This window comes from Achroia grisella, unplaced genomic scaffold (assembly GCF_030625045.1).
Source record: "Achroia grisella isolate CSIRO2021 unplaced genomic scaffold, CSIRO_AGI_Agris_v1 utg768, whole genome shotgun sequence".
In the NCBI taxonomy this organism is placed as follows: domain Eukaryota; kingdom Metazoa; phylum Arthropoda; class Insecta; order Lepidoptera; family Pyralidae; genus Achroia; species Achroia grisella.
The window spans coordinates 523,530-548,306 of NW_026713015.1; the positions used below are offsets into that span (position 1 = coordinate 523,530).

The window sequence follows — 24,777 nt, forward strand, 5'->3', positions numbered from 1 at the left end:
CGCATGGCCGACCGAATAACTGACTAATATCCTTTGGAGCGTTCTTAAGGGAACTCAGCTGAGTTACTAAATAGAACTAGTACATTACCGCGACCGCGGGGAAAGGGGGAGGAGATTATTAGCAGAATAGAATAGAATAGAAAATCATTTATTCAAATAAACTTCATTTAAACACTTTTCAATAGTCCATTGAAATAAAACGGTTCTGGCTTGACCGTTTCCTTCTTGGATGCATGGCCGACCGAATAACTGTATAATATCCTTTGGTCGACTTCGATAAAGCCGGTAGTCATTTATGAGAGGTTACGCGATATTTTCCGTGTTTCTGATCTAATTTTAGTGGTTACTAAATACTTCTAATGGAAATCATACTATTTGGTTTGGATTGGTTGTATAAGAATTTTTTCAAAAACAATCCATTGTCTATGGGAACTCAAGTGACTTACTAAATAAACTAGTAGATTACCGCGACTGCGAGTGGGGGGATAGATGAGGAAGGGGGGGGTAGATTGTTAGCAGAATAGAATAGAATAGAAAACGAATTGTTCAAATAAACTACATTTAAACACTTTTGAATAGTCCGTTACAAAAATTACTATTCAAAAGTGTTTATATGACACATATTATAAAAAAACGATTCTGACTTGACCATTTCCTTCTTGGATGCATGGCCGACCGAATAACATACTAAAAATGCTCTTCTTTAAAACTCAAAATACAATAAAAACAGCAAGTCGTACCGCGGCGTAAATCCCCAATTCGCGTATGAAATCACGACTTCTCTAGTATAAAATGAAAACAAACATAAATTGTAAAATAACAAACCCGAAAATAAAGATATATATATCGAGTCGTTTATACCACTCTATATAAATCTTTACTGTTGCGTATAATGTATATATACATGTAAACCATCCTCTTGGATCACTCTATCTATTGCTTTAAAATCCGTTGCGTAATTTAAAAGATCTAAACGAACAGATAGCGAAAGCGACTTCGTTTTATACTATGTAAAGTCGGTAAATAAAAACAAACATAAATTGTAAAATAACAAACCCAAAAATAAAGATATATATATAGAGTGGTTTATACCTGATACATATATAGAGTCATTTTTACCACTCTATATAAATCTTCACTGTTGCGGATAATGTAATTATTACAAAGTCCAATACGGAGAATACATTGAAAAATGGCGAGCGGAAATTGATAATGTCACGTACAAAATGGGATGCAACGTGAGTCGAAGATTACAAGAATATAATATTATATCTGCACTGAGCTGTTAATACCTTCCGATACCGAGGTGAACTTTGTATAAAGTCGTTTGCGTGGATAGGATGGCATGGCTATTTCGATCGAATTACTTTGTTAGCTGTATTTCAGTCACAGGATAAGTTATGATTTTTTTTATACTGCGATGGTGGCAAATGACCATACGGCCTATCTGATGGTAAACGGTTACCGTAGCCTATGGACGCCTGAAACACCAGGAGTCTCACGTGCGCGTTGCAGACCCTTAAGAAACCTTAATATACCCTTCTTGAAAAACCCCATGCTGTAGTCTCATGAGGAAACCTCGGCAGGTAGTTCTTTCCACAAACTAAGTGTACGCGGGAGGAAGCTCCTCTGAAACCGCACTGTCCGAGACCACTTAGGTTCCAGTGTGTGGGGATGAATTCCCTGTCGATGGCGAGCGGTGTGAAGATATCTTAGTCTTTAGGAATAGCAATGCATGTGTGGTATTACGGCCGTCATGTGATAACGTGATATCCGTGATACTGTTCATGTATATATGTGACGGTTACCACATACCGTCAGGTTAGCCGTCAGTTATTTGATATTCTCATTCATTCATTCATAATTTAAGAGCCACGCTCTTGTTGGTGGAGCTCTTGCCACTTTCCACGACCTTCCATCATGCTCTTTACAAGTTGATAGGACATGACTCCAATTTTTTCTTTCATTATTATAAAAAATTATATCACATCTTACTAATATTAACGTGTATGTATATGTATATATGTATATATTAATTTATTCAATACATATCTTACATATTCATATATGTATATAGTAATTTTGTTTACTGTATATTTATCTAAATATATATAACTCAAACGTGACTGACATAGTGATCTATCAACGCACAGCCCAAACCACTGGACGACTGGACAGAAATTTGGTATGCAGGTAGATGTTATGACGTAGGCATCCGCTAAGAAAGGATTTTGATTAATTCTACCCCCAAGGGGATAAAATAGGGGATGAAAGTTTGCATGAAACTTTGTCAATTTTAAACCGATCGGGCTGAGACTTTGCATGTATAAAGCTACTATGACGTAGGTATCCCCTCAGAAAAGATTTTGATAAATTCCACCCCTAAGGGGATAAATTAACGCGAGCGAAGCCGCGGATAAAAGCTAGTATATTATATATATATATCAAAGGGTGGATCCAGCTTTGGCACCTGGTCGTGGTCATGTCATGAACTTATAATTTAATTTTGATAGCAATACATACAAGTAAAAAGTAGGTATTTTATTAATGTACATAAGTGCTGTACTTAAAAATATTTATTCTTTATTGTACACTTGAAAAACTTTACACTTAATAACTTGTACATATCGCTATCTTCTCTTGAAGACATCAAGAGAAGCACTATTTAAATATGATTAATTAAATATTGAAGGTATGTAGTTACATAAAATCTGTATGGTGACAAAATCTATATTAATAATTTCGTCTAGGGGTACGGTAGACTCGAACGAATACATAATGTGAATAACAAAAATAAAAAAATATTGATTTCGAGTCGACAACATATATCCGCAAAATTCGGATTATGGTAAATTTCGTTAAATTCTAATGACACTGACAAATAAACTGCAGTCGCCATCTTTTCAATTTACTAGCTAACAACCAATCAATATATCGCGTGCGTTTGCGCCAAAATAGTATCCATCACAAAGATCTGTGACTCGTGTGTAAAACTAAACGTCTTGCTAAAAACAATGAGTTCATCATCATCAGCCCACTGCAGTCCACTGCTGGACATAAGCCTCTCCCAAGGCACGCCACTGGGCACGATCTTCAGCCCTTCTCATCCAGTTACTACCCGCAACCCTACGTAAGTCGTCGCTCCACCTAGCTGCGGGGCGTCCTACACTACGTTTGCCAATTCGCGGTCTCCACTCTAGAACACGCCTACTCCAGCGAGCGAGTGAGTGAACCATAACAAAATTAAATACTTTTCTTCAGTCGTTGACGTTTCGAGAAAATATTGTTTTTGACACTTTTTTATGATAAAAGAGTATATAGTTATGTGTTTTTTCTTTAAATTGTCCGATTGCGAGACATGTTTGTCAATTGTTTTTATTAATATATTACCCATATTTCACCCGGGTTTTCATCTAGTATATAAATAAAATCACTGTGTTCAATTAGTGGTCCACCTAAGTCCTGGGCTCAGGGGGGGTCATGACCCCCATATCCCCCCCTGGATTCGCCGTTGTATATATCTTGTACAGTTATTTATATGTATTAGTAAATTTAAAACAGTTCTCGCTAATACCCCACAACGCTTTCTGTTTTTAATCTAAGGTTAGATGAGAGGGAATGTCATACAGCATTAAGCTCGCCTTACAACAGGCGGACAAAAAGTTGTTTACTCAATAAAGATTAAATAAATAAATAATAATCTCAGGACAATTCACACAGCGCCATCTAGACCCAAGTTAAGCTAGCTAAAGCTTGTGTTATGGGTCCTAGACTGATACAAATACATAGATAATTTATATATATAGAAAAAAAAAATTATCGGTCTGGGTATTTTCTATGTATAATATGTATATATTATACATAGAAAATACCCAGACCGATACAAACAATCATATTTATGAATACAAATGTTTGTGCCGTGCGAGGAATCGAACCCGCGACCATCGGTCGTAAAGCGTTGTGCTAGACCGCTAGACCACCGAGGTCGTCAAAATAAATATTATAAACGCGAAAGTTTGTGAGTATGGATGGATGTTTGTTACTCTTTCACGCAAAAACTACTGAACGGATTTTGATGAAAGTTTACAGTAATATAGTTTATATATCAGAATAACACATAGACTATAATTTAAAAGGTTATTAATTAAATTTAGCGAAATGTAATGATAAATGTCATGTAAGTGTGATGCATACGAAGTCGCGAAGGACAGCTCGAATAATTCACTCTTCAACTGAAACTGACTGAAACTGAAACTGACGTGGTCGTGTGGAATGAGTAGTCATGCTCACTAAAATGTCCAGACATGTGGCGGCGTGGTGGGCCGGGTCATTGGGCTCCCTAAAATATGGTCGAGCGCAGTGATGGTTGGCTCATCCGTCATACACGTGAACGAGTGCTGCTTGTAGGGACTGGTCTGCTCTTATCACTACGACTGATTTAATCTAGACGACTTTTTACAAAGTCTAAGTCTAAGTTGAAATTGTTCTATTATTTTTTATTATTTAAATGTTTCTATTATACCCACACAGATGACTTTTTACAAAGCCTGCCTCGGACACTTTGGTGAAATTAAGTTTAAAAAACTTTTCTGTTATATCTAATTAACAACTCTATATATATATTAATCATTTCTCTCTCCACTCGACCACTCCCGACTTGTTATTTTTTAATTACAGCCACCCCTTTTGTTTGTAGTTCGCATGTAAATTAACACGTCCATTTGGGGCCGATGAGACCCGAGCGGGCCCCCCGGGTCCCATACGTCCGCGTCTACACAACAAACTAATCAAATTGCGCGACTTTGAACCTTATTTCATACTTAGATATGACTGCTTCTTAATTTATAAGTTTTAATGGGGTTATAACGGGCTCATATAAGTTTTCTATTAAAGCTGTTGTCTTAATAGAAAACATTGATTTCGTGTTTAATATTCATAACAATATTAAACTTATATTATAGAGAGGAAATATATTTTATTTTATACTAGTATGGTGACAAACAGGCATACGGCCCAGCTGTGTTTCAGTCACAGGATAAGTTATGATTTTTTTTATACTGCGATGGTGGCAAACGAGCATACGGCCTATCTGATGGTAAATGGTTACCGTAGCCTATGGACGCCTGAAACACCAGGGGTGTTACGTGCACGTTGCCGACTCTTAAGAAACCTTAATATTCCCTTCCTGAAAAACCCCATGCTCTAGTCTCGTGAGAAAACCTCGGCAGGAAGTTCATTCCACAACCTAAGTGTACGCGGGAGGCAGCTCTTCTGAAACCGCACTGTTCGAGACCACTTAGGTTCCAGCGTGTGGGAATAAATTTCCTATCGATGACGAGCAGTTTGATGGTAGAAGGTGGCCGTAGGCATCATGTCGAACAATTCCTCAGAACACAGTCCGTTGTATAATCGGTAGAACACACAAAGCGAAGCGAAGTCACGCCTCAAACTAAGTGGTTCGATACCGCCAGAGAGATTAAGATCATCGACAATTCTCATAGCACGTCTCTGGATCTGTCAAAAGGACCGAGCTGGTATCCAGGTGCTCCTGCCTAAAGATGAGAGCAATACTCCATGTACGGCCAAACTTGAAAGTTATATAAGAGAAGTCTCTGGTCCGCAGAGAAGTACCGCTTCGCTTTATTAAGCAAACCGAGTTTTTTGGACGCCAGCTTGATCTTTTCTTCGAGGTGACTACGGAACTCAACTGTGCTAGAGATGTCGATACCGAGAATCCCAATACTCTTAAAGATGGTAATGGACGTGTTCTGGAATTTCGGAGCCACAGCAAAAGGGGTTACTTAGCGGTGAACGCGCAGGTTTGTGTTTTGGTAGGGTTGAATTGAACTAAGCTCAGTCGCCCCTAATCGGAAACTCTGGTAAGAGTACTCTCGATTTCTGAAACAAGCTGTTCTCCATTTTTCTCCACAACGGAAAGAGGGATATTATGACGTCCCCAGTACTGTCATCCGCATAACAATGAATGTTAACTGTAGTTAATAAATCATTAATATGCAGCAGAAACAGTGTCGGGGAGAGAACAGAGCCTTGCGGGACGCCAGCGTTAATGTCCATGCTATCGGAGCAACTACCGTCGACCACAATTTAGATGCATCTGCCAGACAAAAAACTAGCGACCCATTTGCATAATCCCTCTGGTATTCCGTACGAGGGCAATTTCGATCGAAGACCTTTGATGTCAAACCCGATCGAATGCCTTCGCCATGTCAAGGCTGACTGCCAATGCCTCACCTTTACTCTCGATGGCAAGAGCCCAACGGTGTGTGAGATACACTAAAAGATCACTAGTTGAGCGATTATGGTGAAAGCCATATTGAAGATCGCTCAATAGATCATGATCCTCCAGGTATCCAAGGAGCTGTGTATTAATTACACGCTCCATCACCTCAGGCTAACATATGAAATAATATAAAATTGACTGACGGCGGCAATCTGCCACGGTAGCCCCGATACAGTCAGGTTACTCTTGGTACGGATATAATCGACAATGTTCTGTTCCTTAGTGGCGTAATGTAGACGATGATTATGAATCTCAACTCACTAAACGATTACTTGAATGACGAGCGTGCATGGCAATAATTGTTCATGCACAGGATTTTCATTTAATGTTAGACATAGACACCTATATAAATATACATTGTAAAAAAAGTAGTTTAGTTAAGTTTCTTGCCAGTTCTTCTCAATTGGATCCATATACTAAATTGGACGGTAGGAAAAAAATTAAAATTATATTGTAAAAAATTTGACGTTCCTAAGCTGCTAAAATGACCTACATGGATAAATGATTTTTTATTTATTTCAATAATGCCTTTTTTTTAAAGACCTCCTTCGGAGAGGACCTTCCATGAATTCCCTTTTTTAGTAACACTATCATTTTGTTTAAAGGGAGATCCTGGCTGCATCACCAGCTCTGACCAGCCATTCTGTAGCAGGCACCCCCACCAGGAGAGATTTTAAACGGGAATCCACAAAAGAGGATAGGTATGTACCTAATATATATTCTTATTATAAATACGAAAGTATGTGTAAAAGGCTGAACGAATTAATGAAATTAATATGTTACCGACTTACTTTCGATGGTCGCAGGTTCGACTCCTCGCACGGCACAATTATTTGTATTTATGAGTATGATTGTTTGTATCGGTCAAGGGTGAACGAATTAATGAAATTAATATGTTACCGACTTACTTTTGATGGTCGCAGGTTCGACTCCTCGCACAGCACAAACTTTTGTATTCATGAGTATGATTGTTTGTATCGGTATGAGTGTTTTCTATGTATAATATGTATGTATTTACGGAAAAGAAAATATATCTATGTATTTGTATCAGTTATCTAGTGCCCATAACACAAACTGTAGTGAGCTTAACTTGGACAATAATCTCAGGACAATTTACACAGCGCCATCTAAACCCAAGTTAAGCTAGCTAAAGCTTATGTTATGGGTACTACACAACTGATACAAGTACACAGATATATATCTGTTTTTTTCGTAAACACATACAAACACCAATACCGATACAAATAACCGTACTAATGAATACAAATGTTTGTGCCGTGCGACGAATCGAACCTGCGACGGTCGGTAAAGCGGTGTATTAAACCGCTAGACCACCGAGGTAATTTAATAAGTTAGTTACGTCTTTCCTTTACTGTATATTGCAAATAACGTATATTCTATATCTCTATCTGTTCTATTATTTTCAGAGGGTCTCTAAAGAAGGATGCGAGGAGAGAGAGCGGGAAGAGAGTGGACCAGGGCACCACAACGAGTCCACTGCGGGACGCGTGCAAGCGAGAAGCAAGAGTCAACGAGCCTAGTAGACAAGTGGTGAGAACAATGAGAATATTTATTATATTGAGAATATTAACAATAATTATCAATATTCTCAATCATCATTGCTTTGTCTTTATTCCGTTATTTGGAGTCGGCACATGTCCTTTTCTTTCACTGATCCCTACCTGTCGTTATATCTGAGCTTACTCTCCGTTTATAGATATCATCTCTCACACAATCCATCCATTTTTCTTTTGGTCGTCTTCTCCCTTTCCATCTATCCACGTTCATGTTAAGAGATGAGGTTCGCTCTTGGTGTTACTTCGCAACTTGTCTACATCAGGAGATTATTGAGAAAGTTGGTAATGTTGAGAATGTTGGTAATGTTGACAATATTGAGAATGTTGAGAGTATGATAATGTTGAGGATATTGAGAATGTTGAAAGTATGATAATGTTGAGGATATCGAGAAAGTTGAGAGTAGGATAATGTTGAGGATATCGAGAATGTTGAGAGTATGATAATGTTGAGGATATTGAGAATGTTGAGAGTACGATAATGTTGAGGATATCGAGAATGTTCTCAACATATATTGAAAATAATGAGAATATTGTGAAAGTTTGGAATATTTAATGGATAATTCCAATATATAGAAACATGGCAGTGAAATGACAAGGTTTAGAGGAACAATACTTAAGTACATGGCAATGCATAGGATTCTACGTCCGATGATAATGTGATGTTGTGGTGCTGTTCATGTATAAAGGTGACATTTACCACTTACCATCTAGTGTTTGTTTGCCATTCCAAGTACCTAAAAAGTCGTAGTTTTTTTTACCAATTAAAATCTTGTAATTATAGCTCAGATTTTATATGGTATGGTTAACCTTCCTGCGCTGAGGGCTTACGCTGGCGGGGCACCAGTGAGGAATGATGTGAGGCCGTCGTAGTAAATTCACCAGGAATTTCACCACGTTGGTTTCCAGGGGGAACTGCGTAAGGTCAATCTGATATGGTACATTATTAACAATAGGATACTAACAATTACCTTCCTCTCTAAACCTAATAATGATCAATTTGATCGCAGTACATAGCATCGTTTGACGAGGAAGGCGAGTCGGCTCCTGGCTGGAGGCGGGTGGGACCTGAAGGTCTGCTGAACTTGGAGAAGGTGTACCGGACCCAGGCGGTGATGGACCATATAGCCAGCTTTCATCAGCACCACTACGCGCTTGCCAGAAACAATGCACCAGTTTTTGGTGATTATTTAAGGTGATACGATTAGATAATAGTAATTATTTTCCCGGGAAATTCACACAGCGCCATCTAGTCGCAAACAGTGTTTCTTTGCAATAATATAATATGTAGAATGTATATTATGGATGTATATATGACACTAAGCAAAGCTTGTACTTATAGATACTAAATAACAGATACTTGACACTTAAATACCTTTTTTGTATATACCTACATAATCTACGTAGAAAAAATCCAGACCAATATAGAAGTGTAATAAATACAAATTATTCTACCATCCGAGGAATCTAATCCGTAACCAGGAAGTAAGGAGGTACTAAACCATTAGACCACCGAGGTTGTCTGACTGTATTCTTCTAAAGTTGAAAGTTGTCCCTTCATAAGATGTTTTAGGAAGGTTGAGATAAAGCACAAGATGTAGAGGCATGACATCTTAAATCTCCGTTATGACAACGTATGAATAGCATCATTGGTATGTTAGCTTCAATACATGAAGAACACTCAGTTGACTAATAATAATAATAAAAGTGCAACTGAAACTATTCAACATATAACCGGGACTTGCAAAAATATTGCTCAAACTGATTATAAACACAGGCATGACCAAATAGCTTCCATAATGATATGATACATGACTTAATCTAATTGAATGGCAACACATGAGTCACCTGATATTGCCCCTCGCTCTCTTTATCTACATTTACAGGTACAATTCTTAAAAGAGCCTAAGTAAGTAAGTAAGTCTTTTATTTCCATTACAGACAGATATGTAGATAACAATGAAGCCACTTACTTACTTACTTACAAGTAAATATAGTTAATAACCACCAATATTCTTCACAGAGCAGCAATGTCGGCATGCGAGGAGCCTGTGTTCACGCAATCCTCGCAGAAGACATCCGGCTGTGACTTTGAAAATGAGGCCTTATATGAACTAGAGGGGGGTGGATATTGCCCTGTACAACCCTTACCACATGACCACGGCGTCACCATGTTCCCGTTGGCACCGCAAAATGGCGACAGAATTGATAGGCATGTGTTACAAGTAAGTATCGAGCACAATAATTTCAAAGGTAATGTTGAAGTCAATGTCAGAGTTAAAGTCAAAGTCAGACTCAAATTCGGAGTCAAAGTCAAAGTCAGTGTTAATTTCGGAGTCAAAGTCAAAGTCAGAGTCAAATTAGGAGTCAAAGTCAAAGTCGGAGTGAAAGTCAAAGTCAGATTCAAATTCGGAGTCAAAGTCAAAGTCAGAGTCAGAGTTAAATTCAGAGTCAAAGTCAGAGTCAAATTCAAAGTCAAAGTCAAATTTAAGGTAAAGATCAAATTCAATCACAATAGAATATCATGTCATAGTTATTTTATTTTAATCTACCGCTCATTCAACGACAAGACACTTGTGTGTTGCTCTTTTAAATAATGATTGTAAGTTTGGTAACTTTACATTTTTAAGTTGTAACGTGTGAATACCAACTACCAAAAGGCACCAATTTATTAGGGTCAAAAGTAAAGATTTTTTATATATCACACTCTTAAAACTACAAGAGATTTTTTTATATTAAAAAGTCAAAGTAAAGGTCAAGATAACGTTCAAAGTGAATAAAATAGAATACAAAATTATTTATTCAAATAAACTGTATTTAAGCACTTTTGAATAGTCATAGTTATTTAATTTGAATCTACCGCACATTCGGAGAGCTGTCTCATCACAAGAAGAACGAGCAAGAAACTTGCGTGTTGCTCTGTTCCCCTCCCTTATCTACAGTACTGAACTGACCATACAGCGGCCATGACGCGCGCGCGCATTGTGTTGTGAATTAAAATAAATTAGAACTGTGTTAAACCTACTGTGAAACTGGAAAGCTAGCGAAGATACCTTCGAGACCCTGAAGCCCAAGAAATCCGCAGAACCATACAGGTACGTGACAGACGTTTCCACACATATTTTTCCCTATATATATACATAGTACTTTCCCTAACATTTGGGTAGCAGAGAGTAAATTCCCTAACAGATATTATAAAACAAAGTCCCTCACTGCTGTCTGTATGTTCATGATAAACTTAAAAAACTACTGGAGGGATATTCATGCAGTTTTGGTCCGTCAATACAGTGATTTCTGAGATAGCTTTAAGTGTATAGTCAATCATTAATAAACGATATGCGATAAATTCTGAACTGATTTTTATTATTCTTTCTTTAACCTAGAACATTTATTCTGAGACGGAAGTCTGTTTTTTTTAATTACCCGTGCACAGTTGATCTGAATCAAATTGTGAACCGGTTTTTATTGTGCTTTCTTTAATCTACAAGAGTAATCTTAACATGTATCTATAATTATATATGTTATCTCTTCATCTTAATACTTTGACTTTACAGATAATGCATCACGGCACCGCTTGTATAGTAGGAGAATCAGAATGGGGAGGCACTCTTGCGCAGCTTCGATTAGAACGCGCATGCGCTTTACTTACATGGTGTAGAACTGCGCATAGACCCCATACTCAACATGGTGAGTACAGCTTTCTTTGTATTAGACCCTTCCATTAGTACCTCTGCAGATAACATAGATTTAAGTGTAAAGTCAGTCATATAAGGCTATAATGGTGAGAAGTAGTGGTCTTGGAGTGTAGGATGTCTTACTTCCGATGGCCGTGGGTTCGATTCCTCGCAAGATGCAAACATTTGTATTAATGAGTGTGATTGTTTGTATCAGTCTGTTTTCTGTATATATTTACTTACAAAAAAATATTACTATTGTCAAGACAATTCTCACAACGAATAGGCAAATTTGTGTGTCGTTCGCACAATTGTGCGACAACACACGACACAATCTTGTTCCAAGTTAAGCAGAACTTATGTTATGGGTACTAGACAACTGATACAAATACGTAAATATATATTTTATGTAAATATATCATCATCATCATCATCATCACAGCCCGGAAGACGACCACTGCTAGACATAGCCTCCCCTAAAGACCTCCACGACGATCGGTCCTGCGCTGCTCGCATCCAATGCCTTCCAGCGATCTTGACCAGATCGTCGGTCCACCTTGCTGGAGGCCTTCCCACGCTGCGTCTTCCGGTCCGTGATTGCCACTCGAGGACTTTATTGCCCCAACGGCCATCTGTACTACGAGCTATGTGCCCTGCCCATTGTCAGTTCAGTGTCGCAATTCTTTGGGCTCGTGTAAATACATACATAATATAAATAGCAAACACCAATAAAAATAATCATACTCATGAATATAAATCGAACCCGCGACCATAAGAAGTAAGAGGATGTGCTAAACCACTAGACCATCGATGCTGTCACTGTACCTATACCTCTGAAGTAAGTTATATAGGTTTTTTTTATTTTACAGGTGAAACTCCCTCGGAGAACATGCAACAACCTGAAGTGAGCCTCTCCTACAACCCTGAGGAAGTAATACCCCTGAAATACACAGCTAACCTGCACGAAAATGAAGCTGGAATTGTAGGAGAAGAAGGGTAAATATAATATCCGCCTTATATTTTCTTCACGAAATCTAATTTAGAAATCTATTACTAATTATATGAATATGAAACTGGATCTGTTTGTTTGTTACCTTTTTAAGGCGGGAATAGGGTTGATTCGTGTGAAAAAAAGCACATTTTTGTGATTTATTTTTATGAAACAAAAGTACTCTATTTATTAAAATGAATGGTATATTATAGTATGGCATTTGAAGAATATTGTGTAATTTTTGAAAAAACACAGCAATTATTCTGGAACTTCTGAAGAAGAAGTAGAATTGCGGTGACACTCAGACCTCGGTGCTGGATCATCTGAAATAAAAAAGTCAAAATTATATTCTTAGATAATCGCTTTACCTAGGTATTTTTTATTGGGTTGTTTGTAGCACCTGTAGCAATGCGACCTACATAGATCTATTGTGCTCGCCCTTTTTCAAAGTGCCTAGGCCCGTCAGGGACAAGAATTGAAGGATATGCTTAGGAGCGATGGTTTTTATCTCCTCGGGAAATAGTGTAAACTTCCCAAAGGAGATATTTCGTTTATGCATGAGTGGGCTACAACCACATAGGATGTGTAGCGGCGTTTCCTCTTCAGTTTGGCAGAATCTGGAGATTTTTGTCGTGCATAGGCCTAGTTTAGCCATATGTTTGTTTAATTTGCAGTGACCTGTGAGGGCCCTAGTCATCATGCATATATTGTTTTTACTCAATAGCAGTAGTCTATTGGAGTATTCGTTCGAGTAGCCCGATATTAGGGCTTTTGAATGTGGCATCAAATGGCCTGGCATTTCTTGCCAGTGATTCAGTGCTTCTCCAATTACCCAGGTCACACTGGGGGGTTTTTCGAAATTTCAATTTTACACTTTTTGGGAACACTTTAATTTAAATGAAAAAGATTTTTGCAAAAAAAGAAATAATAATAGCAATTCTTTATTGCGCATAAATAAACAAATAACAAGCTAATTACGTTCTGATGGTCGGTGATGGGTTTTTTAAAACAAAGAAAGTTCATTTAATTAATTATTTAATTCTATACAATTTAGCGATTGATTCGTCTTATAATACAATTAACCTATTCGCGTTCGCAACTAAAACTAGAGTGACCGTCCACCTGCCTTCCTTTGTTCTCGTACTTCTTGGATGCCGCTCATTTGAGTCAGCAACTGTCGGAAATTATAAAAGTATTGGGACAAACTTTCCTAGAACAATCGCTATATCCATGCTGATTGAGTAACTACAGGTAGATAGTTATATGGATTTACTATGCTTGTTTGTACTCGTAACAAGCTACATGATTAAAGATAATAATAATAATAATAATAATAATAATAATAATTTATTTGCTTAAAAAACACAGTATAAAAGATGGTAATTAAAACTTAGTATCATGTGTTTTGCCATAGTAATGGCATGCAAAATAGTATTGTTTAAAATTATGCATAATTAACTATACAGAAAGAAATAATAATAATAATTATAATAATAGTTAAATAGGTTCTCTCTAGTCGGTATTTATACATTGTCAAAAAAATTGTTTAAACTGTAAAATTCCTTATTTTTTAACCATTCTCGTAATGTCTTCTTAAATAATATTTTCTTATTCGTCTTTAATGTCTCAGGAATGCAATTATAAATTCTTATACACATATTTTCACAGTTTTTTGTGTACTGTGTCATTGTATGGGTTTTAGCAAGTACCAATCTATTAGGATTTCTGGTATTTCTTGGATAAATGTCCTTTGCTTTCGTAAATGAATTTAAATTTTGTTTTACAAAAACAGCTACCTCATATATATAAAGCGATGGAAGTGTCAGTAGTCCAAGTTCTCTGAAACGTGTTCGACATGACTCGTACGGTGCAAGACCACACAATGCTCTAATACACTTTTTTTGAGCAATGAATGCCCTATTAATATTTGTACCATTTCCCCATATTAATAGTCCATAACGCAGTACAGATTCCACGTATGCATGATATGCAGTAAGTGCAGTCTTTCTGTTCGTTATGTTTTTAACACGCTTCATTGCATATATAAACTTATTAATTTTGTTACTAATATTTTCGATTTGTTTTGTCCAATTAAGTTGTTGATCTATCATTATACCCAAAAATTTTGTTTCATTAACTGATTCAATTTGTATATTTCTGTAGTTAACATTAAGATGACAGATTTCATTTTTCAATTTATTAAAATTAATATAATTAGTTTTATTTACATTTATTGTCAAATTATTCATGTTAAGCCATTTAATTATTAGGGTTATAGTTTCATTTATATCAATTTCGTGGTCTTTCAATGTTTTATATTTTTTATCAGTAGTTACTATAATAGAAATGTCATCTGCAAAGACAATGCATTTATTTGTAGTTATTTCAATTAAATCATTAATATACAGTAAGAATAGTATGGGCCCCAATATACTTCCTTGTGGAACTCCATATTTATTTGATCTGTATCCAGAAGAATAAGGTTTTTTGTCTTTAGTATTTACTGTATTATTTGTTTTGTTTCTTAATGTTACGTTAGACTGGTCGATTGAGAATGTATTTTTACTAATTTTCTGTTTTTGTGTACATAATAGACACTTCCAATTTTTTCGCTTCTCATATTCCATTATAAAGAATCGCTTTTCTGAGACACCTGCGCAGTTATATTCGTATCTATTTTTACAAGAAGAACATACTATAGTCTCTTTTATATCAATTTGCGATTTACATTTGTAGCATGTTGCTACTGACATCTTGCGGCCGCTTTTGGAAACTTTATCGGATTTCGTATCCATTGTCTCAACACCAATGTGTACTGTGCACGTATGAATTTAAATATTTTTGTCTTTTTATTCACACCCTTTAGTTTACACTGTTTCTAAATATTATTCAATAACAAAAAGATTTTGATCTTGCAATCAATTTTCGACCAGTATACTAAAAATTGTAAGTATAGCCACTAGGCCAATTTCGTATTCATACAAAGCTTTGAAATTAGCGATGTATAGTTTCACTGGATTCTTAAAGTTCGTTATGCGTTTTGAATTATTTTGTTTACACCCTCACCAAACAAAAAAGATGCACATACCAAATTTTATTGTTATTGAACCAATTTATTGATTGTCCTTTACTTGTAATTAACACGAATACAAGTTTTTTGTACACTGACAATTATTTATATTGAAATTCTGTCTCGTAATTGTTATATATCCCATATCATAGTCAATTCACTTTATCACTTTTTATTATTATTTGACACTTTTTCTTCTGTATAACATATATATCCTAATAGTCACAATGATATTTATATATTGAATTAATTATCGACAGGATTTACACACTTTTTAAATTTTTTAAAACCAATAGTTCGGAGAGCTAATGTTTACGTGCCGGTGGCGTCCTCACACTCCTATTATATTATTAAATGATATTAATAAATATATTTTGATAAGTATTTTTTTTTATTGGATTGTTTGGGCTATTGTCAGATGTGTAGCACCTGTAGCACTGCGACCTACATAGATCTATTGTGCTCGCCCTTTTCAGAGTTCGCTACTTAGACCCGTCAGGGACAAGAATTGAAGGATATTCTTAGGAGCGATCGTTTTTATCTCCTCGGGAAAGAGTGTAAACTTTCCAAAGGAGATATTTCGTTTATGCATGAGTGCTACCACATAGGATGTGAAGCGCGCTTCAATTTGGCAGAATCTGCATATACTTGTCGTGCATAGGCCTAATAATAATTTAATAAGTAAATACAGTAATTTATTTATCGTTATGTCTTATGGTACGTTTACATTCAGCCGCTTCCCCTGCCATGAGCGAAAGGGCTGAATATAAACATACGCTGCCACTCGCGCTGCCAGTCCTTTAACTCGCGCGCGAAACCGACAATCGAGGGAGTGCCGGGCAGCGCAAGTGGCAGCGCCAATAGCATGGGAAGTATCGTGTTTACACTCTCGCGCTGCTCACTTCCCTGCCCACTCGGGCGGAGTGTAAACGTAGCATTAAAATTACAGCTTCATAGACCTGCAGTGTGTGAAAGATATGCGTCTCGGAGGGAAGTTGTTAGAACCGAGAGATATCTCGGATCTGATGGGCTGCGCTAAGCGACACGGCCTCGAGAGTTGTTCACATGGACCACATATCATTACGCTGGTGTACGGAAGGAGTTTGAGCGACAATAGGACTGTACATTTAGTTCTGCCTTCTTACTCATATAGGTAAGTATTAGATAAATGTTTAATCACATATCTAAATATATATATAACTCAAAGATGACTGACGTAGTGATATATCAACGCACAGCCCAAACCACTAGACGGATCGGACTGAAATTTGGCATGGAGGTAGATGTTATGACGTAGGCATCCGCTAAGAAAGAATTTTGATTAATTCTACCCCCATTGGGATAAAATACAGGATGAAAGTTTGTATGAAACTTTGTCAATTTTAAATCGATCGGGCTGAGACTTTGCATGCATACAGCTACTATGACGTAGGCATCCTCTAAGAAAAGATTTTGATAAATTCCACCCCTAAGGGGATAAAATAGGGGATGATAGTTTGTATGAAACTTTGTCAATTTTAAACCGATTGGGCTGAGATTTTGCGTGCATAAAGCTACTATGACGTAGGCATCCCCTAAGAAAGGATTTTGATAAATTACATCCCTAAGGGGATAAATTAACGCGAGCGAAGCCGCGGACAAAAGCTAGTTAAACTTATACAGGGTTACTGGTTATGTTGAACTATTCCCCTTAATTTGTATATCTGAAATATCTGAACTACGTAACTTGTTAGTTCAGATATCCATAGAGCAACACACAAGTTTCTTGCTCATTCTTCTTGTGATGAATCTGCATTCCGAATGAGTGGTAGAATCAAAATATGACTATTCAAAAGTGCTTGTAATGAGTTTATTTGAATAAAGATTATTTCTATTTCTATTTCTAACATTATAAATTAAAATCTATTTATAATGTTAGAAATAGAAATAGATTTGTCTATCTATAATAGTAATACAATGCCACAAACATTTGCAACACTTCAGCTCTGTTCCAGGGTATGGGTGGTGGGTCTCCACTCCGTGATACGAGCCCTGATGAGTCAGGCAAAGCTAGCAGACAGGAGTTTAGCGTGGCTGAAGAATAAGTACACAGCACTATACTACGAGGACGGATGCTGCTGTGAACCGCTCGTGTCTGATGCCATCAGGGTGGGTATTCTCATGTGGAAATCAATTACTTGTTACCTATATTTATTTATTTCAGGGTCGATATTCTCATGTCAATCAATAACTTGTTACCTATATTTATTTAATATTTTATTGCACTTATAAAACAAATTCAATTGTATGATTGAAATTCTAATTAAAAAATATTCTTTATTTAAGTAACGCAGTCTGTAAGTTCTATATAGTTGCTAAAATATTATTTTAGGCATATAGATGCCTATGCCAAAAGGCTCTTACGTGTTTATTGTTTCTGTAAAATTCTAATTCAATAATATTTATTTGGTAACACAGTTATTACTACGTTCTATATAATTATTTTTTATTCTACTCCCAGGAGGATTTTTAGACCTCCACCCATCCATATAAGAAATTTTGAACTATGTGTAACCTTTTATCATTACATAGTAAAACAAAGTCTCTGTCGCTATCTGTCCGTCGCTATGTATGCTTAAATCTTTAAAACTACGCAACGGATTTTGAAGCGGATTTTTTAATACATAGAGTGATTCTAGAGGAAGATTTATATATATAATACACACCGCTGTCTGTTCGCTTAGATCTTTTGAACCACACAACGGATTTTAATGTAATTTTTAGCAATAGATAGAGTGATATGTGTAGTGAATGTTATAATGGCGCAAGTTTGTGTTTGTAAATGTATTTATTTATTTATTTATTTCGGATTACAAATTTAATTCGGATTACATCCATATTGTGTTAGTAAAAACTTATAAAACTATTATTGATGGATGTTTGTTACTCTTTCACGCAAAAACTACTAAACAGATTTTAAAGAAACGTTACAGTAATATAGCTTTACATCAGAGTAATATGTGGATGAAACCGCGGATGCAACTAGCTTATAATATGTATTACTATATGTCTCGTCAAATGATGTGTTGCCATATTGGCATGGCAATGGCAGGCACAGAATACCAGCGTGACAGTTAACTGTCACGGCATATGCTGAGCGTCAGCCATGTTGCCAACCATATGTAGAAATAATATATGATGAATTATTGTAATTGTTCTAAGTGTGTATGTATGTATATGAGTGTGTTGTGCATATGTGTATGTATATATATATGAGTAAATGTACATTTGTCAAATGTGTAAATGTAATAATGGTTGTCAATAAATGTTTTTTTTCTTTCTTTCTTTCATATTAATTACCTTATTAAGAAATATGGATACAAGGATGAAAATTAAGGGATGTATCTATTATTTATGCCAAATAAAAAACAAAACATGTCGTAAAATACAAAACAAAACCTCATTACCCACCCCACCCTTATGACTAAATATATATATAGCAGTATGAAAATTAGTTTAGGTACGTCCTATTCTCAGATCTACTAAATATATTCACTAAATTTCATAAGAATCTGTCAAAACGTATCGAAGGAGCGTTGTTACAAACACTAATGAGAATTTTGTTTAAAAACTTATTTTTAATTTCAAGGTATTTGGAGGCAGAGAGAGCACATGTGGCAGCTCATCCCACTCAACTCCCGTTAAAGGCGCTTACACTGACTCACATTCCGACTCAATTAAAAGTGGAGGCATTAAGTTTAAGGTAATTATAATAATATGACCCGTAACTTGAACTTATAATACAGTAGAATTGAAGCAAAAAATATATAATGTTAGATGTGAATATTACATTTATTTCTGTTTCATTAATATTGTTTTGTTTTTTTACTATTTCAAAATAAACAAACGAACGTTTCGTTAGTTCATTTTGAAATATTTATTGTTATTTATTTATTTGTTTTTACACTTTTTTGCACCAGTTACAGATAATATTAATTTATATAAAAATATGTATAACAATGATGAGTACAAAGGGCGGCCTTATCACTAAGCAATCTCTTACAGGCAACCTTTAGGTAGACGGTGAAGATATAAGAAAAAGAGTAGATGGTACAAATGACAACACAACTAATATAGGTATAAATAATACATGCAGATATACATAAATATATATAGACACTAGGTGTGCCGGCAAACGTTGATTTGCCTTAAAATAAAAAATAAAATTTAGGGGTGAACTACCCCTAACATTTAGGGGGATGAAAAATAGATGTTGGCCGATCCTCAGATCTACTCGATACGCTCACAAAATTTCATGAGAGTCGGTCAAGCCGTTTCGGAGGAGTATGAGAACGAAAACTGTGACACGAGAATTTTATATATAAGATACATATGTACATACCTACATAAACATACATAAACTTAATAATAATAATCCATGGAAAGTTTGAAGGAAAGAAAGGGCGTAGAAGAAAAGTTAAAATAGAACTAAAGGTAAAGGAAATAAGTTTTTAGTGATGCTTTAAAGCTAACTAAGCGAAATAGTAAAGAAACAAAATTAATACAAATCAATATAAATTATAAATAATGATTGATCAATAACTTTATTCCAATTAGTAGTATTTTGGTTGGAGCTTATATATGTTTAGTGGTAAAGTAAACAAGCAGAAAGCCCGTAGTAATTTTCGTGATTCTGAAAAACTCATCCAAAAAAATGAAGTGGAAAATTTAAAATAATTTGTAAACACTTCATATAAATTGTATATAGATTTAGTAAGAAAAGTTCAGAAATGATTTTCAAATTTCCGTTTTGTTTCTGGGTTTCTGGGTTCAGTTTTATGAGTATTCTGATTCAGTTCAGTTTGGTTCAGTTCCTTTTACGGATAACTGTGTATATATGAAGCCATTATAACATGACCTTGACCTATTTCACATGAGTGGAGATTGGTACGTAATTAGCCTAATTACGTACTATTTTAGGACTGTATACCTACATACATAAAGTATATTGTGCTCTGGCGATATATATTTTTGTTTTGACATGTTATTTGGGATGAAATAACGAAATATTTTGGACCTTAATAATGTCTACAATTGAGTTTAATTTAGAATGCTAATTTATATATGTGTCAGATTTTATCCATACATATATGTAATTTGGGTTCTCAACTGCGTCAATTTATATTTTTATTTGACAGTTCATATTTGGATGAAGTAGAAATATTTTGGACCTTAATGATGTCTACGATTGAGTTTAATTTAGAATGCTAATTTATATAGCATTTGTGTGAAATTTTATACATACATACATGATGTATATTGTTCTCTCAACTGCGTCAATTTATATTTTTTGTTGACAGTTCATATTTGGAGAAAGTAACCTAAATATTTTGTACCTTAATAATGCCTACAATTGAGTTTAATTTTGAATGCCAGTATCTGCAATCTATGCGAGAGATCAAATAATTTCAAAAATGTGAATTTAGTGGTTCCATATTTTGATCACATTTCATGTGATTGGATGATGTTTGAACTCCTTATTTTGTTCTAGAAGAACAAATCCACATCAGAATTGAAGACAAGCTCACCTAAAAGCTACTGTTCCACTCATACATCGGGCACGAGAAGTGAAGATGAAGTGGTGCTGACTCACTCACCGAGACATAGGTGAGTTGCAACACACTCACTAATTGGTTGACTCATCAATGCATTATACTTTTTATGCAAATGGTATGATAAATAACGGCCTTCTGATTGTAAGTGGTAACCGTCATGAACAGCACGACGGTTATTACGTCATCAAGTGACTATTGTGATAGTATCAGTCATCAGTCATCAGTGCTTTACCATTCCAGTGCAGTGCTTTAGTTTACCCATCAACCGAAACAAATATTACAACAACACAAAGTACACAATAAAAAAATTACCTCTTCGTATAAACACGTCAACCTTACTGTATATAGTAAGGTTGACATAAAAAAAATAGTCTAAGAAAATTTTGTCAGTCAGTCTGTTTGTTCTTGCTAATTTCTGGCTGGACTGGACTGGACTTTCAATCGCAGATGGATAATATTATAAAGAATAACTCATGCTACTTTTACTTTAGAAATTTTATTTATTTTCATAGAAAGATAAGTTAAATTCCACACGGCGAAATCTCGAGAATTTAGATTCATAGGAGAACTGAAAACTATGTAAATCGGAGATCTATGTCTTAGGAATCATGAATCAGTAGATTTTAATAAATTAACTTCTATATATTCATATATTTGTGTATGTTTGACTTATTATTATATATATAATTTTAACGTCTACTTTTCCTTTTTTTTCTTTTCTCGTACACGTATGTATGGCTAATCTAGTGACCACATTATCCTATAATATTTTTAGGTTTGCTGGAAAAAATCTCTTCTTAGAGATAAGCTCGCTCTTTTACATTACTTATAACTGATATATTTCCCTATGTGTGTGTACAATAAATAATAGAGTAACTTATGCTACTTTTATTTATTTTCATAAACAGAAAAGTTAAATTCCACACGGCGATATCTCGAGAAGTTAAATTTATATGAGATTGAACTGAAAACTATCTAGATCGGAGATCTGTCGTAGCAAATTATAATGTATGAAAATTATTTTTAAAAAGTAATATTAATTAATTGTGCTTACTCACATCGGAAACTCATCACTCGGCAGTTCGTACTCAGCCACGATGAGTCAGCACCATCCGTGTGCTCCACGACACAGCAGCCTGACCGCGGCCGCCACCAGCATCATGGCCGGCTCACCAAACAGGAGTAGGTGAGAAAGAGTCTTAAATAAAACATTTAAACCTGTGCTTAACCAAGATTTGCAGATTTTGCCAAACTGAAGAGGAAACACCACTACACATCCTATATTATTGTAACCCACTCATACATAAACGAAATATCTCCTTTGGAAAGTTTACGCTCTATCCTGAGGAGATTAAAACCATCGCTCTTAAGAATATCCTTCAATTCTTGTCCCTAAAATATGGTTGAGCGCAGTGATTGCTGGCTCATCCGTCATACTCGTGGTGCTGCTTGTAGGGACTGATCTGGTCTAATCACTATGACTGATTTCCTCTTATTAATTGTTTAACCAGTTGGTTGTATATTCAATATTTTTTTTATTGATTATTTAATTGAATTAGTGCTAATTGATAGTTTGTATTCACATTTAAACTTAAAAATGGAAAGTAACAATAAAATTATTTAAAAGAGCAGCACGCAAGTTTCTAGCTCATTCTTCTTGTGATAAGAAAACTTTCCGAATAAGCGGTAGATTAAAAAAAATGTGATGACTGTTCAAATGTGCTTTATTTGAATGAATGATTTTCTATTGAATTCTATTTCTGATGAAATTGGTATTAAACTCTAAAAAAAGGGCGAGCACAATACATTGTACGCATTTTTTTTTCTAAGTAAATTGTGTCCTTTTATTTATAATATTATTGTACAATAAAGTATTACAAACAAACAAACTTTATATAATAAATTATTGTGCTGAATTTATATAATAAACAATACTAAATATCCAGAGAACGAATATCGGAAGTAAGACGGTGAGATAAACCGATAGATCACCAAGGCCGGCGTCGTGTTAAATGTTGGTTAAGCAATTTCGCTTTGGAAATGCATATAAGAATGTAAATTGTATTTGCAGCTTGAAACGACTGGAGACCAGCGAACGGTTTTGGGAGAACCTGAAACATTTAAGGACTGGATCAGTCGGTTACGATACACAATTAGATTTTATGGACTTTGTTGCCTTATTCAGAAGTTTTAGGTAAGAAAAACACATTAGTACCAATAAAAATACAATAAGATTTTACTTTATGTATAAATTTAAGTATTCATTATTTAGGGAAACTACTCTCTGCTACCAAAATGTTAGGGAAAATACTATGTATATATATAGGGAAAAATATTTGGAAACATCTGTCTAATACCTGTATGGTTCTGCGGATTTCTTGGGCTTCAGGGTCTCGAAGATATCTTCGGTAGCTTTCCAGTTTCACAGTAGATTTCATAGTAGGTTTAACACAGTTCTAATTTATTTTAATTCACAACACAATGTGCGCGCGCGTCAAGGCCGCTGTACGCTCAGTTCAGTACTAGGTAAGGGAGGGGAACAGAAACCGCGGGAACACAAACTAACGGACTCTAATATAATAATCTGTGCTTACGATGGTACAGGGTAGATTTTGAACACACTTATTTCCTAAAGATAAGTTTAAGATTTATAAATTATCAATAACTCTATAATTGTCTTTGCTCTATAGTCAGGTGTACGCCATTTTGCAATGATAATTACTACAAAATGGCGCTAAATCACTGTGTAGTACGCGGGATTGCGCTCACTGATGTCTACATTTACATGAACACTTATTAATGAGGTGAAGTTATCTTACTATCACCGATACTACAGTAAAAGTACCAGGAGAACATGACTCGTAAGTAGGCTACAGCCTACCGCAGTCTATTGAAGTAATGTTTTCTTTATTCAAATATACCGAGCGAAATGTGGACATGTCAAGTGTTGCGTTCACAACATCGACAGTTGACAATGACTCTGACTACCCCATCAAAGATAACAGCCGTGAAGTTATCTTGCTATCATTACATAGTATAAAACAAAGTCGAGGTCGCTGTCTGTCCGTTCCTATGTATGTTTAAATCTTTAAAACTACGCAACCTATTTTGAAGCGTTTTTTTTAATAGATAGAGTGATTCTAGAGGAAGGTTTATATGTACACTATTTATATGTATAATACATGTACACCCAGGCGAAGCCGGGGCGAGTAGCTAGGATGTAATATTATGTTATCTGTGCTATTACTAATACTACAGTGATAGTACCAGGAGAACATGACTCGCTAGTAGGCTAGAGCTTATTAGCTAAGACAAAAGCAACCTAAATTCGACTCTATCTAGTCTATATTAAAATAAATAATCGTTTGCAGTTTAGTGATGCGTTCGGAGTTACGAGACGTGTTTGAACAACTCGCCGTGCCTAGAAACAGATCGCCCCTACTCGGAGCTGAGAAGAGTAGGAGCTCCCCAGAACTGTTTAGAGGAAGAGCTGCTTTTAGAACTGGTGAGTTATTGGTGCTTCTTTTCAACCGACTTCATAAGAGTTGTTAATCTGACTACATATTATGATTT

General features: G+C 35.6%; 1 protein-coding gene across 1 annotated transcript in view; it reads left to right on the forward strand.

Annotated features, from left to right (window-relative positions):
* The window catches only part of LOC131850404 (1-phosphatidylinositol 4,5-bisphosphate phosphodiesterase epsilon-1-like), a 165,459-nt gene that overhangs the window by 86,976 nt on the left and 53,706 nt on the right, over window positions 1-24,777 (forward strand). Inside the window, exons 6-18 of the mRNA XM_059200616.1 lie at window positions 6,907-7,002; window positions 7,729-7,852; window positions 8,886-9,070; window positions 9,899-10,100; window positions 11,430-11,562; window positions 12,419-12,545; window positions 16,560-16,763; window positions 17,605-17,758; window positions 19,239-19,352; window positions 21,141-21,256; window positions 22,286-22,390; window positions 23,276-23,398; window positions 24,576-24,709. Of these exons, the coding sequence (XP_059056599.1) occupies window positions 6,907-7,002; window positions 7,729-7,852; window positions 8,886-9,070; window positions 9,899-10,100; window positions 11,430-11,562; window positions 12,419-12,545; window positions 16,560-16,763; window positions 17,605-17,758; window positions 19,239-19,352; window positions 21,141-21,256; window positions 22,286-22,390; window positions 23,276-23,398; window positions 24,576-24,709 (1,817 nt within the window). The remainder of the gene's footprint in view (window positions 1-6,906; window positions 7,003-7,728; window positions 7,853-8,885; window positions 9,071-9,898; window positions 10,101-11,429; window positions 11,563-12,418; window positions 12,546-16,559; window positions 16,764-17,604; window positions 17,759-19,238; window positions 19,353-21,140; window positions 21,257-22,285; window positions 22,391-23,275; window positions 23,399-24,575; window positions 24,710-24,777) is intronic.